Here is a 16512-nt window from a genome sequence, read left to right as displayed (position 1 = left end):
TGGTGCTGATGCCTCCTTCTCCCAACCTGATGTTGGCCAAACTCAATCATCAACGACCACATCCGCTTCGGTATCCCAGCGTTCCGTTCAGTTGTCGATACCACAGACCTTCAAAAAGAAGCTAAAATACCCTTTTACGCACCCAAGGGCAGAAACCATAACTGCACACATTGGACCATTGATAGCCCTTGAGATTTTGCCGTATCGGCTTGTGGGAACAGAGGCTTTCTGCGACCTTTTGGCGGTGTGAGAAAATTAATGTATTAAACTCCTTGTCATGTTATGCTCTGTTGCTTATCCTACCATTTTTTTAAAATAAGCTGTTGGGAGTACCTTCTGATGCTGTGCTACATGTTCTTTGAACCATTCCTCCCTGGGGAAAGGAAATTTTTTGAAATCCTTGGTGTTAGCTAGTGGAATAAAGCCTGAGTTCCAGAGTGAAACAACTGCCACTTCCACGGTGCTGCATGCTTCACAAACTGCGGTCTTGGAAGCAGGCGATGATGCCTCCTGCTCCCAACTTTCTTTTGGTCAGATGAAATCATCATCAACGACATCAGCTTCGATGTCCTAGCGTGGCGTCCATGACACATACATTTCTGAATCATTTGAATAGAATTTGAATAGAGGGCCACTGGAGCTGGTGGTGTTGGTGAACGACGAGGAGGTGGAAGAGGGCAAGGCCAACACCCAAATGGCTACATTGGCAATAGCACTGTAAAGTGTTATGGAGTACGTATTCCAACTTTCACATTAATGATATAGGGGACGCAGAAAACTACAAATGACTGCCATCCCTCCCCAATGTATGTTACAGGGCCCAATTGAGAGCCCTAAGAAGTCTGAGATTTGAGAACAGCCAGTAGCCCTTAGAGGGCCACTGGAGCCGGTGGTGCTGGTGGAGGAGGAGGAGGGTAAGGTCAACATCCCAACGGGCACATTCTAGCTGACCTTTTAAAGTGCTGTCAAATATGTCCCAAAAATGAGGCGTGAGACAGACACCAATATAATGTATAAGTTACAGCCCTTTCTAATCGAAAAAGGAAAAATGTAAAAAACGAAACGTGTGAACATATGCTAAAATGGTTTTTTTTTGGGAGGTCGGGGCTTGATTTGACGTTTTATTACATTTATTAGGCACTAGAAACTGTTTCTTAGCAGTTTCCCCTCTTTTACTTTGGTTTGAGAGCTGTTCTGGTGACTACGTAAACGCCACGTACTACTCTGAGCACGTTATTTAAAGACACCAGAAATGCAGTGAGGCACCTTCTACAGGCTGTGCCCATACTTTTTCAGCCTTTTCCCATCCATTTCAGCCTTTTCCTCAGTCACCACAGGTCACCGACAGGTCCGACGTAAAATTATTCTGGTTTCCCATAGACTTACATTGGGGGTCGAATATTCGCGAATACTCGAATAGAGGCGAGGTATTCGTTGGATATCCGTCGAAGCGAATAATAGGGTATTCGATCACCCTTATTAAGAACCTTCTTGAATGTGGTTTTGAGTAGCCTGAGGGGTGCAGTTTTTATATTGGGTTCACTTTTGGGTGTTTTGTGTCATGTAGACCTCTCAAAATCACTTCAAATGTGATGTGGTCCCTAAAAAAAGGGGCTTTGTAAATTTTGTTGTAAAAATGAGAAATTGCTCATAAACTTTGAACCCCTATAACTTCCTTACAAAAAAATTTTTCCCCAAAATTGTGCTGATGTAAAGTAGTCATGTGGGAAATGTTAGTTAATTATTTCGTGTCATATGACTCGTTGGTTTAAGAGCATAAAAATTCAAACTTTGAAAATTGCATAATTTTCAAAATTTTCGCCAAATTTCCATTTTTTTTTCCATAAATAAACGCAAAAAAAATTGTCCTAAATTTACCACTAACATGAAGCCCAATATTTCACGAAAAAACAGTCTCAGAATCACTGGGATCTGCTGAAGAATTCCAGAGTTATAGCCTCATAAAATGACACTGGTCAAAATTGCAAAAAATGGCTGGGTCATCAAGGTGAAAACAGGCTGGGGTTGAAGGGGTTAATATACTGTGTGCTCCTATGCTACCTCGCACCGCAGCTAAAGTGAGTCAACCCCCCATTATGCACTGAGTGAACGGTGTGCAACCTCACTATATATAATGTAATCTTACATACTGGATGGTTTTTCCTCTTTTTTTTTTTTCTTTATAGTGGAGATCAAAATTGAAGAACAACAATCAATTTCCTAACTGTTAAGGTCATTGTGTAGTCCTATGTGATTATATCCTAACATGAGTAAACTAATAGTATTTTAAGCATATTTCATAAGCACATAATAAAAAAGTAAATTAGATAAATAATAAAGAACACTGATCAAAATTAGAGAATACTTTCAGATACCTGCAAGTTATTGGTGGTAATCTTGCACCTGGTGCTAATTTTCTTAATTTTTTGACAAACCATATGTAACTGGCAGCCTAACTTTCCAGTTTGCACTGACTTTTTAAAAATGGTGTGCCATTCCAAAGTGACTGAAACCCTCCGGCAGCAGGTTGTCCAGATGAAATCCAAAGAGATGACCCTATCAGCCATAGCAAGAGAAGTTGTTTGTTCCAAGTCTGTGATTTCGAGAATAATGCATCTTTACTACATCACAAACTCTTTCAAGTCCGCCAAGAAGGCTGGTCGCCCTCGAATGCAAGAGAAGACAGGATAACGCGGAGAATCTGCATGGGTAATTGTTTTAACAATGCAGCTGGAATTGTTCAGCACTGAATAGGGTGCGCAGTCACACATAACGAGATCGTGAACGAGATCGCTACTACGTCACACTTTCTGGATCGTTTATGAGTCGTTGTTGAAATCGCATGTTGGGTGTCACACATAACGAGTTTATGAACGAGCATGCGTCCCGTATAACGATCTTTGAAATCGCTGGGACCCTGTCACACAGCTACTATGTTAACGATTCCAATCCCATTAGGGGCGTAGTAAAATGCAGTGAGTCACGTAGGCGTGCATTTGTGTCGCCTTTTCCGCTTTCATTGGCGGCCAATACTGCGTTCTGATTGGGCGGCCGGGCGGGCGTCGCCTTTTCCACCCCCTCCGCTCTGATTGATAAGGACCCTGTCACACAGCTACTATGTTAACGATTCCAATCCCATTATGCAGTGAGTCACGTAGGCGTGCATTTGCGTCGCCTTTTCCATACCCTCCTCCGCTTTCTTTGGCGGCCAATACTGCGTTCTGATTGGGCGGCCGGGCGGGCGTCGCCTTTTCCACCCCCTCCGCTCTGATTGATAAGGACCCTGTCACACAGCTACTATGTTAACGATTCCAATCCCATTATGCAGTGAGTCACGTAGGCGTGCATTTGCGTCGCCTTTTCCATACCCTCCTCCGCTTTCTTTGGCGGCCAATACTGCGTTCTGATTGGGCGGCCGGGCGGGCGTCGCCTTTTCCACCCCCTCCGCTCTGATTGATAAGGACCCTGTCACACAGCTACTATGTTAACGATTCCAATCCCATTATGCAGTGAGTCACATTTGCGTCGCCTTTTCCATACCCCCCTCCGCTTTCATTGGCGGCCAATACTGCGTTCTGATTGGGCATGCAGGGGGCGTATCTAGCGGTTAAATTTTGGATCGCGTCCACCCTTTGTCACTTCTTTTGCGCTTTGCTTTGAGATAGAACCTGCGTCTCCACCCTGATTCCTTCGTCCATTGTACCCGGTCGCTTTGTTGGTGTGTTTTTCGGATCGAAGCCGCAGTTGCACCTGGAGTATCCTTGCAGTGCTGTCGAGTGTCGGTGAGATCGTATTTGCGATTCCGCTTGGATTCTACATTGATATACACTTCTTTGAAAAGGTAGGTCTTTTTTCTTGTTGGGGGGTGGGCTTTTTTTTGAATAATGTTCTTGCTGTTAAGATATATGTTAATATTTATTATGTGAGTTGATTGCTGTTAGATATATGTTAATAGTTATTATGTGAGTTAAAGTTGCTGGCTTTTATCTGTGCGTGTATAATGCCTTTTAAAGAGGGGTCTCTCCATAGTGCTGTTTGTAATGTGTCCTATCCTAGCATTGCTGGCTCTTTTGTCTCTCATTAAATAAAATATAGAAATGTGGCACTCCTTCTATAGTCGCTGGTGCTTGGATAGGGTCCCACCCCAGATCAAAAAATGAAAAAAATCCAGCACTCAAAGCATTTAACTGAAATTGTTTTATATTTTATTCATGGATCTCTGTAATTATTAAAGCCGTTTCCGTCATCCGACCTTCATCAGTTTACGCATAAAAGGTTCTGTAGAAATATATGAAAAAGCTGGACCAGAGGAAAAAGCTGCCCGTCCCGGTCTGCAGTCAATGTCACATACTGTCTACAGAACCTTTTCTGTGTAAACTGATGAAGGTCGGATGACCGAAACGTCTTTAATAATTACACAGATCCATGAATAAAATATAAAACAATTTCAGTTGAATGCTTTGAGTGCTGGATTTTTTTCATCTTTTGTCTCTCAGCTACAGCCGCCATTTTGTGTTTCTGCCACACATAGGGGCGGCCATTTTAGTCTCTGCCACACCATAACCAAAAATTGTGATCGGTTTATTGCAACTTCTTTTATGTTTACATATAAATTTTTCATTCTTTATTTCAGATGGCTTATTATAACAAAGAAGACTTTGTGCGTGAGCTGTTGGATTTGTATCAATCACTGCCCTGCTTGTGGAGAATCAAATCCACAGAATATTCAGACAGAATAAAAAAACAAGCCGCCTATGCCCAACTGGTGGATCTTTTTAAAAAACACAGTGGAGGCGAGGCGGTGGATGTCAAAGTAGTAAAAAAGAAGATCCAAGGCTTGAGGACTGTATATAAGAAAGAAGCAAATAAGGTGGACAAATCAAAAAAGTCAGGGGCCGGCACTGACCAGGTATATGTTTCTCCCTTGTGGTATTTCAATCTCCTGGAATTCACAAGGGACCAGGAGCTACCACGAATGATGGAAAGCTCCTACCAAAGAAACGTAGACCTGGAAGCAGACATTGAAAACGATGACATCCCGATCGATGACAACACCTCCGCTGTTGTAGATGTAAGTACCTTATTTGCTTCACGTTACATAGTATTCAAACTTTTTATGTACATGCCATTGAGGAACACAAAATAGTAACTTATTGTTGCCATGATTTATTGTGCAGTTTGGAAATGTTATCCCTTCCAGTTCAGATAAGTACACTCCAATACAATTTTGTCACACTTTAATTAAATTTACTAACTATTAATGTATGACTTTTAATTAACATTTATTTTTCTGTTCCCGCAGAACCCTCAGACAGATATGGTGAGGCCCCAATTGAATGAGAACCCCACCACATCGAGCGAGCCTATTGTGGAGGATAATGAGGCACCTGCACCCTCTGGTGAAATGCGGCGAAGACAGTTACGCAAAAAGAAGGCCAACACCCCTGTGACATCGGCTGAATTTTATTCTTTGGCAACCCAACTGCTATCACAGCCAAAAAGCACCCCAGTCGATAGCTTTGCCGCATTTGCATCGGACAGACTCTGCAAATTGGATTCCACACAGAGGGAGCAAGCCGAAAGACTGATGTTGGAAGTCCTAAGAAAGGCAGGCCGAGGAGAACTGGATGACAATGACACGATATGCAAGAAGAACCAGTCCCATGATTCTAATACATGGATTCCTCGCCAGCCCCTGCAAAGTACACCGAACAGGATGCATCCACCACGCTTGCAGCTTGACCACCCCCCACAGTATCCCCCCCCACAGTATCCCCCCCCACAGTTTCCCCCCCCACATTATCCCAGGTATTCAAATGATTCATTTTTAAGCCAACTGTCATCTCCCACCCGGCCTGAATATGTCCACCAATATGAAGACGGCCACTAAATTTTGTTATTGTTGTTGTTTTGTTATTTGAAATTAATTTCAATTGATTGTTATATTTTCATTGTAATAATAAATTTATGTTGTTTCAATCTTGCTGCCTGCGTTACTTAATTCAGCATATGGTTGTGATGCCCTGGCAAAACACGGTAGTTACAGAGATTGTACCATACTCCACCCTCATTGGCATACCACCACACAACCCACACACTCATGTACAGCAAACAACCAGTAAAGCCTAGTCACCCCCCTCGTGGATAATGGGATTGGTGCATCTATACAGATGCCTACATGTAATATGATGTTTGTGAGTGGTGAGTTTGTGAGTGGTGATAGCTGTTAACTTGCTTTATGCAATGAGACATACCAAACAGCAGATATCAATTTCAAATTTTTTATAACACATGAATATGGATACAATAACAAAAAAAAAAAAACGTTAGTTGCTGCTGCCCTCCCCTTGTCCAGCCACATAACGGGCCAGCAGCGCCGCATGCCGCTCCACTCTGGCCATCAGCCTCCTGTGGGCCGACAAAATCCTTCTTTGGGAGGACATGATTTCGGCCAAAGTGGGTATGCCTATGGAGGGAATGGTAAAATTAATAAATCATAATTTTTATTTCTGCTTATTATTACAAAGTAGGAGATTCATGACTTACGGTTATCCCCCTCGTCCGATACAGACTCACTTATGGAGCCTGGACTAGCATCTATGATAACAAAAAACACTTTATAGTACTCAACAGCTTTTTGTTTTGTACTTTATATGGCGTTAATGTTATATTAAAAAATTACCGGGGGGCGATCCGGCCGGTGGCCCCTGTGGGTGGTACTCCTCCTCCTCCTCCTCCTCCTCTGGTGGCTGTAGATCCACCGGGGGCTCGGGCACATGCTCTCCCTCCTCTGCGGCCCCTTGCTCCTCTGGGGGTTCTTAAGAAAATATAAAGTTTAATGTGGTTGCGTTATGATACATATAGGACTGTGGGGGGTACATTGAAATATATGGCGGACTACGTAGCCTACCTTATACAAGGACTATGGGGGTGAATTTGAACGCATTGTGGAATATGTGGTGCAGTATAATATATGGAGAACTCTGGGGTGAATGAAACTTCATGGAGAACTCTAGGAAATTCATTACAGTTCATGGAGGACTATGGGATGCATTCTAATATCTGAAGGGTTAGGTGGAACCCTTTATACTATATGGAAGGCTATGTGGGGGCCAATATTGTATTTGGAGAACTAGATATGAGGGGGTACAAAAATACAAGCAGGAGATGGAATTTTTTTGTGCTGAGGGAAAAAGACCCACTACCCACAGCACCCGGCTTTGCCATGCTCTCTCTGATATGGGAAAAGCTGGGTGGTGAGGGAATGATGTTTTGCCAAGCATGGCGAAGCTGGGTGCCAAGGACAAGAGGTATATCAGAACATATGAAAACTGTGTGCTGATAGAGGGTTGTCAGTTCATGGGAAATATATATATATATATATATATATATATATATATATATATATATATATATATAATAAATATATATACATTAAAATATATATATTTATTATTTAAATATTATCTGTATATATTTATTTTTATAATTATATATATATATAATTAATATATTATATATTTTTATAATTATATATATAATTAATATATTATATATTTTTATAATTATATATATATATAATTAATATATGATATATTTTTATAATTATATATAGATATATATTATGTATATTTTTTTTTTATTATTATATATATCTAAATATATTTTTCGAATTGTATCTATATATCTATATATATATATATATATATATATATTTTATATGTTTTATATATATATATATAATCTATCGATCTATAAAATAGATTATATATATATAATTTTAATTAAGTAAAAGGATATATATATCCTAAATATATACATTTAAATCAATATATTTATTACTTATTATATATGTATATTTTCTTATATTTATATTTATATATAATTAATATGAATTATATATATATTTAATTTAAAAATATATGTATAGACTTATATATATATGATATATATATATATATTATTTATATATGTATTATATATTTATATATTTATTTTTAGAATAAATATATATATATACATATATATAGATAGATAGATAGATAGAGATATATATATATATATATATATATATATATATATATATATATATATATATATATATATATATAAAAATAAATAGATATATATTTAAGAACACCATTATACGTTGCCAAGGCACACTCATCTGCGCCTACCTTGGTTTTGTAACTCTGCTTGTATGGCAGAGATCCGGGCACTGGAGCGGTACCGCAGATCCGCTAATTTTTTTCGGATCTGGGCGCAGGTGCGCTCCAAATGAAATCTCCTCCTCAACCCACGTTGGATCCTGCGCAATACCGCTTTCTTATGGAGAAGTGGATGCTCTTGCGCCTCACGGCAATCATAATCGCGAGCATCCACTTCTCTAATTAGGTACCGGACCTCCGCCTCTCCCCAAGCTGTTGCCCTCCTGCGTGCCGCCATTGTTCGCTGGTGTGTCTACGTAGCAAACGCAGTTGCGTCACCCGCGGTAACGCCTCTTCACATCTGATTCGACCGATAGCGTCACGTGAACGCTAGCTCCAATCAGATTGGGGTGGACGTTGTTGATCCTGCTCCAGCCAATGGCCGCCGTCGGCCATGGCGGGATTGTTGATTTGTGAAATATTACAATGCTATGTTTGAAGGTGAAAGTGCGACGCACTTTTAACAAATCAGAATGATCTTTGCTGCAGAAATGAGATCGCGCCATGACGCAAATGCTGTGTCAAGGGGTCGTGGTATCACACACTGCGAGCGCACATACAATTATAAGAAATCGAAAAAGAGATGTCGTTTGAAGGTTTCGGGGACGCACAAACGTCCCCGTTTAAAAACCACAAATGAAAATATATAAGGCTTCATATTCATAATTTGGGGCCTCCGGGGGTGATGTAACGGCAGCAATGGTGGTACTGCTCCCCACAGTAGCCCTTAATAGTGAATGAATGACAAACAAATCTTGTGGAAAGTTAAAACAACTGTTTATTAAAGTAATCATTTTGCAAAAATGACATTTTATTATAAATGTGATGAACATAACAATACAAGTAACCATATATTTTAAAATTAGTATAAATGTGATGAACATAATACAAGTAACCATATATTTTTTAAAATTAAGAAGGGAAGTTTCTAAAACCAATCAATACAAGAAAATAAAACTCAGCATAATAAATGTGCTCAATACAAGTTTATCTAATGCTGCCACGTAATTGCACCAGGACCATTAAAATATTGGCAGTACTTTTCTCGACAGGCCTTCGCATCATCGGTATTTCTGCCGGGCGCCAATGGTTGAAGTCCTGCGATTGCGGGATCTTCAGAATGCCATTCGCCAAGCACCACTTCGCCATTTAAGTCATCAGAGTCTACAAAGCCTGTTGGACAGTACGTAATAGCATCTCGCCGTCGAAGAAAGTTGTGAAGGGCGCAACAGGCCAAAACAACTGCGTCTATTGATGGTAGACTCAGGTTAATTGGTGTGTGGAAAACGCGGAAGCGATTTGCCATTATCCCAAAGGCATTTTCCACAACCCTGCGTGCCCTTGATAATCTATAATTGAACCTTTGTCTTTCCGCCGTTAGACTTTTCTGTGGGAATGGTTTCATGAGATTGGGATGAAGTGGGAAGGCTTCATCGCCCACAAATACAAAGTTAAGGTTTGCGGTAGTGTCAGAGTTGGGGGGCAAATGCAGTTCACCATTTTGCAAACGTTCACCAAAGCCTGTGTGTTCTAAAACCCCACCGTCAGAAACCCGGCCATTCATGCCAACATCAACAGCAATAAATTCGTAATTGGCATTCACAAGGGCCATTAGGATGATGCTGAAATAGCCCTTATAGTTATAAAAATAGGAGCCGCTGTTCAGTGGTTGAGTGATCCGCACATGTTTCCCGTCCAAAGCACCACCACAGTTTGGGAACTGCCAAAGGTGTTCAAAATCGGTGGCAATCTTCTGCCATTCCTCCACAGTTTTGGGGAACTCAATGTAGTTACGCAGACTGTGGAAAATTGCTCTACATGTCTCCGGAATAAGAATGCTGAGCAGGGACCTTGAAATTGCAGAAGAAAAATGTAAGTCTTGCAGGGAGCGTCCGGTGGCCAGGAAACGCAGCGTGACTGCCAATCTTTCATCTGCCGGGATGGCAGCACGCATCGCTGTATTCTTGCGCTGAATAATTGGCGTAACTCTTTCGAGTAAAAGGCTAAATGATTCTTCTGACATCCGCAGAAAATTGCGGAAATCCTGAGGATTATTTTCCTGGAGCTCTCTTAGCAGTTGCATGTGGGAGTATTTGTACCTCTTCTGCAGCCACTCTCTGGTCCACATGCGGCGCTTTCGTTTGGAACGCCTCTGTTCCACTTCACGTAGCCGACCGGCCTCAAACATCAATGCAGCACCCAGCACAACACGCTGCATGTCGTTCATGTTGTCCACACTGCAAAAAAACATGTAAAGATGAGAAAAGTTGCTATAAACCAATCACATTTTTTGGGGGGTGTAAAAGAGACACTAAAATGGCCGCCCCCATAGAAGTGCACCACTTCTAACTGTGTCAGAGAAACAAATGGCGGCTGTAACTGTGTCAGAGAAACAAAATGGCGGCTGTAACTGTGTCAGAGAAACAAAATGGCGGCTGTAACTGTGTCAGAGAAACAAAATGGCGGCTGTAACTGTGTCAGAGAAACAAAATGGCGGCTGTAACTGTGTCAGAGAAACAAAATGGCGGCTGTAACTGTGTCAGAGAAACAAAATGGCGGCTGTAACTGTGTCAGAGAAACAAAATGGCGGCTGTATCAGAGAGACAAAATAACCAGCAATACTACATAAGGACACATAAAAGGACGATGGACGCACAAAAGGACATATGTGTACAGATAACAACCAACCACTTTGATGATCCGCAAAAATAATTACTATCTATAAACACAAATACTTTCCATACTATAACAAAAACATGGAACAAGTAACATAGACTTTACGAAAATGACTTACCACGTCCAGAAAATGCAGCCGTCTATGCTATCTATTAATAATCGCAGTTTCGATCCTCCCAGCGACACGCTCGGGAACGAATGAGGGATATACAAGTGCAGATGCGGCTTTGATCCGAAAACCAAGCAAGCGGGAACAAAGCACGAATGAATCTGTAATACAGCGACACGCTCGGGAATGAATGAGGGAAGATGCAGCTTTGATCCGAAAACCAAGCAAGCGGGAACAAAGCACGAATGAATCTGGGTGTAGTCACCGGTTTGCTCCTAGAAGACTCAAAAGGGAACAAAGCATGAAGTGATACCCAATCAGAGCGCAATAGTGTTCTCATTGCTAACCAATCGTTGCAGAGAGGGGGCGCGGAAATGGCGACGTAACTAAACACTATTGTTCTCAGCGCCAACCAATGGGCGCAGAAGGGGCGTGGAAACGGGGACGCAACAACACGCCTTCGTGCATCTCATCTAGGTCGTCAACGAAATCGTAAATAGGGTGTCAAACATACAGATTCAAGCAGCCCAGCAGGACTCCAACGAGCCAAAAATGGCCCAAGCTGTTCGGCATCGATCAGCGATTTCGCAGCAGGGGGTGAATCGTTGGTACGTGTCAAACATGACGAGATCGCAATTGAAGTCGTTCTTGCGTCACAGAAACTGTGACGTAGTAACGATCTCGTTGTACGATCTCGTTATGTGTGAAGTGGCCTGTCTCGTCATACAGTGCTGGCTCTGTCTCGTCATACAGTGTCATGAGGTTTAAAAGCATTTGGACTGAAAGCCCAATCTGCAGTGACCAAACCTTTCATTAGCATAAAGAATCAAAAGGCTAGACTCACCTTTGGTGAAGAGCATGTTGTCGGGACAGAGTAGAAGTAGTCCACAATTCATTTTAATGATGAAAGCAGTTTAATTTATTTGGGTCTGATGGGAAACATTATGCTGGTCGATAAACTATGGAAAATCTGAACGCAAAGTGTGTTAAGAAGTCAGTGAAAGGTGGTGGAGAAAGTGTCATAGTTTGGGGAATGTTTTCTGCAGCTCGTGTTGGACCTCTCATACAGCTACATGGCAGAGCAAATGCAAGTGTGTATCAGAACCTTCTTCAACGACACGTGGTTCCTTACTTGCGTTCATGACTCAATCAGCCCCCTGTCACACATCAAAATGGGTAAAGCAGTTCCTTGAAACAGAAAACATTGAAACATTGAAATGGCCAGCCCAAAGTCCTGATGTAAACTCAATGGAAAACTCAAGAAAATCTTTGGTGACAAAGTTATGGCCAAGAAACCCACAACAGTCAAATAACTGTGGAAGAAACTGGAAGATGAGTGGGCCAAAATTACACCACAGCAGTGTGAGAGACTAATGATGTCCTGTGGCCGCAGATGTGTTGAAGTCATTCAAAGCAAAGGCCTGTACACTTCCTACTGTGAGGTAGCGTGGTCGGCTGCGTAGCTGAAGACACAGGATCTAGGCACCAAGGGTCACAGCACACGGTTTATTGTACAAACCACAAGTCCAATACAGCATACACTTGTTTCTCCGGCAGATACTCAGGGAGTTGTGTTCACTCCCTCACACACTAGGGCACCACGCCCATGTTCCTGTTTCCTTTTAACCCTTCTTTCAGCCTGTAGGGAAACAGCATTAACCCCGGAGTGGAGTTACTTTCTATCATGGAGTGAGCACAACCGGGGCGAGACGTACCGGCCGTCATAGATAACCCCGGTCACAGTCTCACACTACTGATTGGTGACTGTTGTTACCTTCAGAAAATTTACTTAGAATCGTTCTCTGTGCTACAGTCATTGTTGTTCTCCAATTATGATTACCACGTTTTGGACAAAATAAGGGATTTATGTTGATAAACTCTAGATCCATTGTTCTAGTGGCATGGTGTACCCCTTACAAAAAAAAAACCCCTTCAAATATTGATCAATGTAGATTACATTATTTTTGGAAAAGGCAAGTAAACATACATTGTTTTCTAATTTTTGTCTCCAGTGTAAATACCGTATTTTTCGCTTTATAAGCCGCACTTTTGTTCCCCCAAATTTTGGGGGAAAGTAGGGGGTGCGTCTTATAAGCCGAATATACGGGGGGGTGTATATATATATATACATATATATATATATATATATATATATATATACACTGCAAGGTCCAGGGGAGGTGGGGGCGCTGCTGGGGGCAGGTGAAGCAGCGGCGGCAGCGTTTGATCTCCTGCTCCTGCTCATATAATATGCACAGCCGCTGTCCATCTCTGGTGGTGCTGAAATCGCACCGCAGTGACGGGCTGGGGGAGCGGTGCATATTATATGTCCCTGCACCTCCCCTGTGATGGCACATGCCCCCCCCGTGTTAGATTTGGCCCCCAGGCTGCTGCTCATTCTAAAATAAAAAAGCTTTACTTACCCCCTCCAGCGTTTCTCCCCGGTGTCCCTGCTTTCACGGTGATCAGGCAGGCACGCAGAGATGAGATCACTCAGCTCTGCCGATCACATGACCGGCACCAAGAACCAGGAAGTGAAAGAACAGAAGCACGGAGGGAGCTCAGCGCTGGAGGAGGTAAGGAAAGAGTGTTTTATTTTACTATGGGCAGCGGCCTGGGGGCGATATCTAACACAGGGGGACTTGTGCGATCTATATAGGGGCCATGGACAGCACTATGGGGGCGATATCTAACACAGGGGGACTTGTGCGATCTATATAGGGGCCATGGGCAGCACTATGGGGGCGATATCTAACACAGGGAGACTTGTGCGATCTATATAGGGGCCATGGGCAGCACTATGGGGGCGATATCTAACACAGGGGGACTTGTGCGATCTATAGGGGCCATGGAAAGCACCATGGGGGCGATATCTAACACAGGGGGACTTGTGCGATCTATATAGGGGCCATGGGCAGCACTATGGGGGCGATAGCTAACACAGGGAGACTTGTGCGATCTATAGGGGCCATGGGCAGCACCATGGGGGCGATATCTAACACAGGGGGACTTGTGCGATCTATATAGGGGCCATGGGCAGCACTATGGGGGCGATATCTAACACAGGGGGACTTGTGTGATCTATATAGGGGCCATGGGCAGCACCATGGGGGCGATATCTAACACAGGGGGACTTGTGCGATCTATAGGGGCCATGGGCAGCAGCATGGGGGCGCTATCTAACACAGGGGAACGTGTGCAATCCATAGGGGGCCATAGGCAGCACAGGGGAACATATGCAATCCATAGGGGACCATAGGCAACACAGGGGAATGTGTGCAATCCATAGGGGACCATAGGCAACACAGGGGAATGTATGCAATCCATAGGGGGCCATAGGCAGCACAGGGGAACGTGTGCCATCACAAGGGGGCTTTATTCAATATAAGGGGGCCATATCCAGATAACGGGGGCTAATTTTAGGATGGGGGGCTATGAGGGACATATACCCTATATAATTTGTTAGAGGGACACTGGCATTATAAGATGGACCCCATTTAACATTAAAAAAAAAATTATCTTTTCCTTCACCAAATTTGGGGGTGCGTCTTATAATCAGGTGCGTCTTATAAAGCGAAAAATACAGTATATATTCACACATTTCACCGTGTAGTGAAAGTGATAAGACCAATTTTTTTAATTTATTTATTTATTTGGGTCAGTATGATTACAGCAATACCTATTCTTGTGTTGTCTGCTTCTGTTGCCATGCACTGCCATATTCATTCTGCAGGCAGCGCTGGTAATAGAAGAGACGTTGGAACCAGATTCTCTGGACGGCACAGGTTCTGTACGGCCACTTAGATTTGGGTGCTTGGGACCTGCAGAATGCATGTGTGTGTGTGTGTGTGTGTGTGCTATCCAACTGAAGTGATCAGCTCCCTGCTCCGGCCAATTAGAGAGCATCACATATTACTTAAAGGGTATATCTGGGATTTAAAATAAATACATAAATAAATAAATAAATAAATAGATAAATAAAAAAAATATTTGCCTAAGCATTAACAGGCAGATAGTTGCTACCTATCTGACTTTTATGCTCATCACTGTTGTTCCCCATTGTCTGAGACTGCTCCTGCCGGCGATTCAGCTGCTTCCACTGATATAGTGTCAAAACAATATGGATAAAAGAAATCCGGGTTTAATACTGCGCTAGAAACCACATGAATCCAGGAGTATGTGATGAAATCCTTTTTCTTTATTTCTGCAGGTCAACGCGTGTCAAAGACATATCCGTCTTCTTCATCAGGACAAAAGAACAGTATACGCTATACTGTTCTTTTGTCCTCATGAAGAAGACGGATATGTCTTTGAAATGCGTTGACCTGCAGAAATAAGGAAAAAGGATTTCATCACATACTCCTGGATTCATGTGGTTTCTAGCGCAGCATTAAACCCGGATTTCTTTTATCCATATTGTTTTATCTCTCGCTTCAGGGCTGCTGCTGACCACTTTTTGAGCATCAAGGAGTTGTGCCTGACACAACTTCAAGATGTGAGTATGCCTTTGGCACTATATTTGCGAAATCTTATATCTGGTAAGACCCTAAGTGCGCTTTCTCTTCCACAGACAAATAATACTGATTTAGTGTCAACAGAGTAGTGGCTTCTCATACACTCTGCTGGACAGCCAACGTTACGCTGAGTAACAGCCGGCTTCCCTAGTTAAGCAGTGGGGAGCTGTCTGTCAATCATCATGATGTTGGTTGTCCCACCACGTATACAGAACAGAGTGGAAAAGAAGCCTGTGCTCTATTGATGAAGCCATTGTATCACCAGAAGGAGCGGCCTTTGACTGCTCTGTGACGAGGAAGAACGGCGCTGGGCCGAACAGGCAATTATATAGCAACTACCTCCCTGTTAGTGCTGAGTAATATTTTTTTTTTTGTTAAAGTAGCAGATATACGCTTTAAGCTTCCAGCTTACTGCTGAAATCTGCCAGATATAACCTTATGTTCTTCTGCTTCAGTCCCTTTTTAGTTCAGCTCCTGTAGTGTGCTTGTCTCCTGTTTTTACCTTGGCTTGTTTATTGACATTTCGGATGTTTAACAATTTTGTACCTTTGCTGTCTTCTTGGTTTTGACTCAATTAGGCTAGGTTCACATTTCCGTCAATTTCTATCAGTCATAATCTGCTGCTCTGGTAAACAATGGAATCCGTTTGGCGGATTCCGTTGTTCCCATAGACTTGTATGAACGGCGGATTGTGACTGATGATGCTGCGTTGCATCCTCCACCCGACTGATCAGTCGTGGAACGACTGACCGCCGGGCGGGAGGAACGCAGCTTGTAACGTTTTTTGAGCAACGCAATCCGTAGGATTTCGCTGCGCATGCTCTCTCTGGCTCCCTGCACACGTAACCAAGGTAAATTTCGGGTAAACAAGCAAAGTGCTTTGCTTAGTTACCCGATATTTACCCTGGCTACGTGTGCAGGGAGCCCGACACTACCCCGCTTGGCCTTGCCCCCTCCCGCACTCCGCATGTACACACACACTCACACTCACCTGTCCCCAGCCATG

The 16512-nt window shown here is 42.7% G+C and overlaps 2 protein-coding genes and 1 long non-coding RNA gene across 5 annotated transcripts in view; 2 read left to right on the top strand and 1 right to left on the bottom strand.

Moving 5' to 3' along the window:
• The window catches only part of LOC142245214 (glutaminase kidney isoform, mitochondrial-like), a 1837395-nt gene that overhangs the window by 1361101 nt on the left and 459782 nt on the right, over positions 1–16512 (top strand). The gene's annotated exons all lie outside the window — the stretch shown is intronic.
• Positions 3692–5996, top strand: LOC142246014 (uncharacterized). Its single transcript, XM_075319022.1, has 3 exons — positions 3692–3841; positions 4634–5071; positions 5303–5996. The coding sequence occupies exons 2-3, from the start codon at positions 4634–4636 to the stop codon at positions 5888–5890; spliced, it is 1026 nt and encodes a 341-aa protein (XP_075175137.1). The 5' UTR covers positions 3692–3841; the 3' UTR covers positions 5891–5996.
• On the bottom strand, positions 6238–6757 carry LOC142246015 (uncharacterized). Its single transcript, XR_012724841.1, has 3 exons — positions 6683–6757; positions 6547–6597; positions 6238–6466 (listed from the first exon to the last, which is right to left on the bottom strand). It is a non-coding gene; the product is annotated as an uncharacterized LOC142246015 (long non-coding RNA).

Source organism: Anomaloglossus baeobatrachus, chromosome 7 (assembly GCF_048569485.1).
Source record: "Anomaloglossus baeobatrachus isolate aAnoBae1 chromosome 7, aAnoBae1.hap1, whole genome shotgun sequence".
NCBI classification, from domain to species: Eukaryota; Metazoa; Chordata; class Amphibia; order Anura; family Aromobatidae; genus Anomaloglossus; species Anomaloglossus baeobatrachus.
This window is presented reverse-complemented; position numbering and strand designations above follow the sequence as displayed.

What these genes read in the sequence shown, in the direction of transcription:
- LOC142246014 (XM_075319022.1), top strand. Translation starts at nt 4,634, where the DNA reads ATGGCTTATTATAACAAAGAAGACTTTGTGCGTGAGCTGTTGGATTTG. An exon ending in ACACCTCCGCTGTTGTAGAT is followed by an intron (nt 5,072 to 5,302) that starts GTAAGTACCTTA and finishes CTGTTCCCGCAG; the next exon opens with AACCCTCAGACAGATATGGT.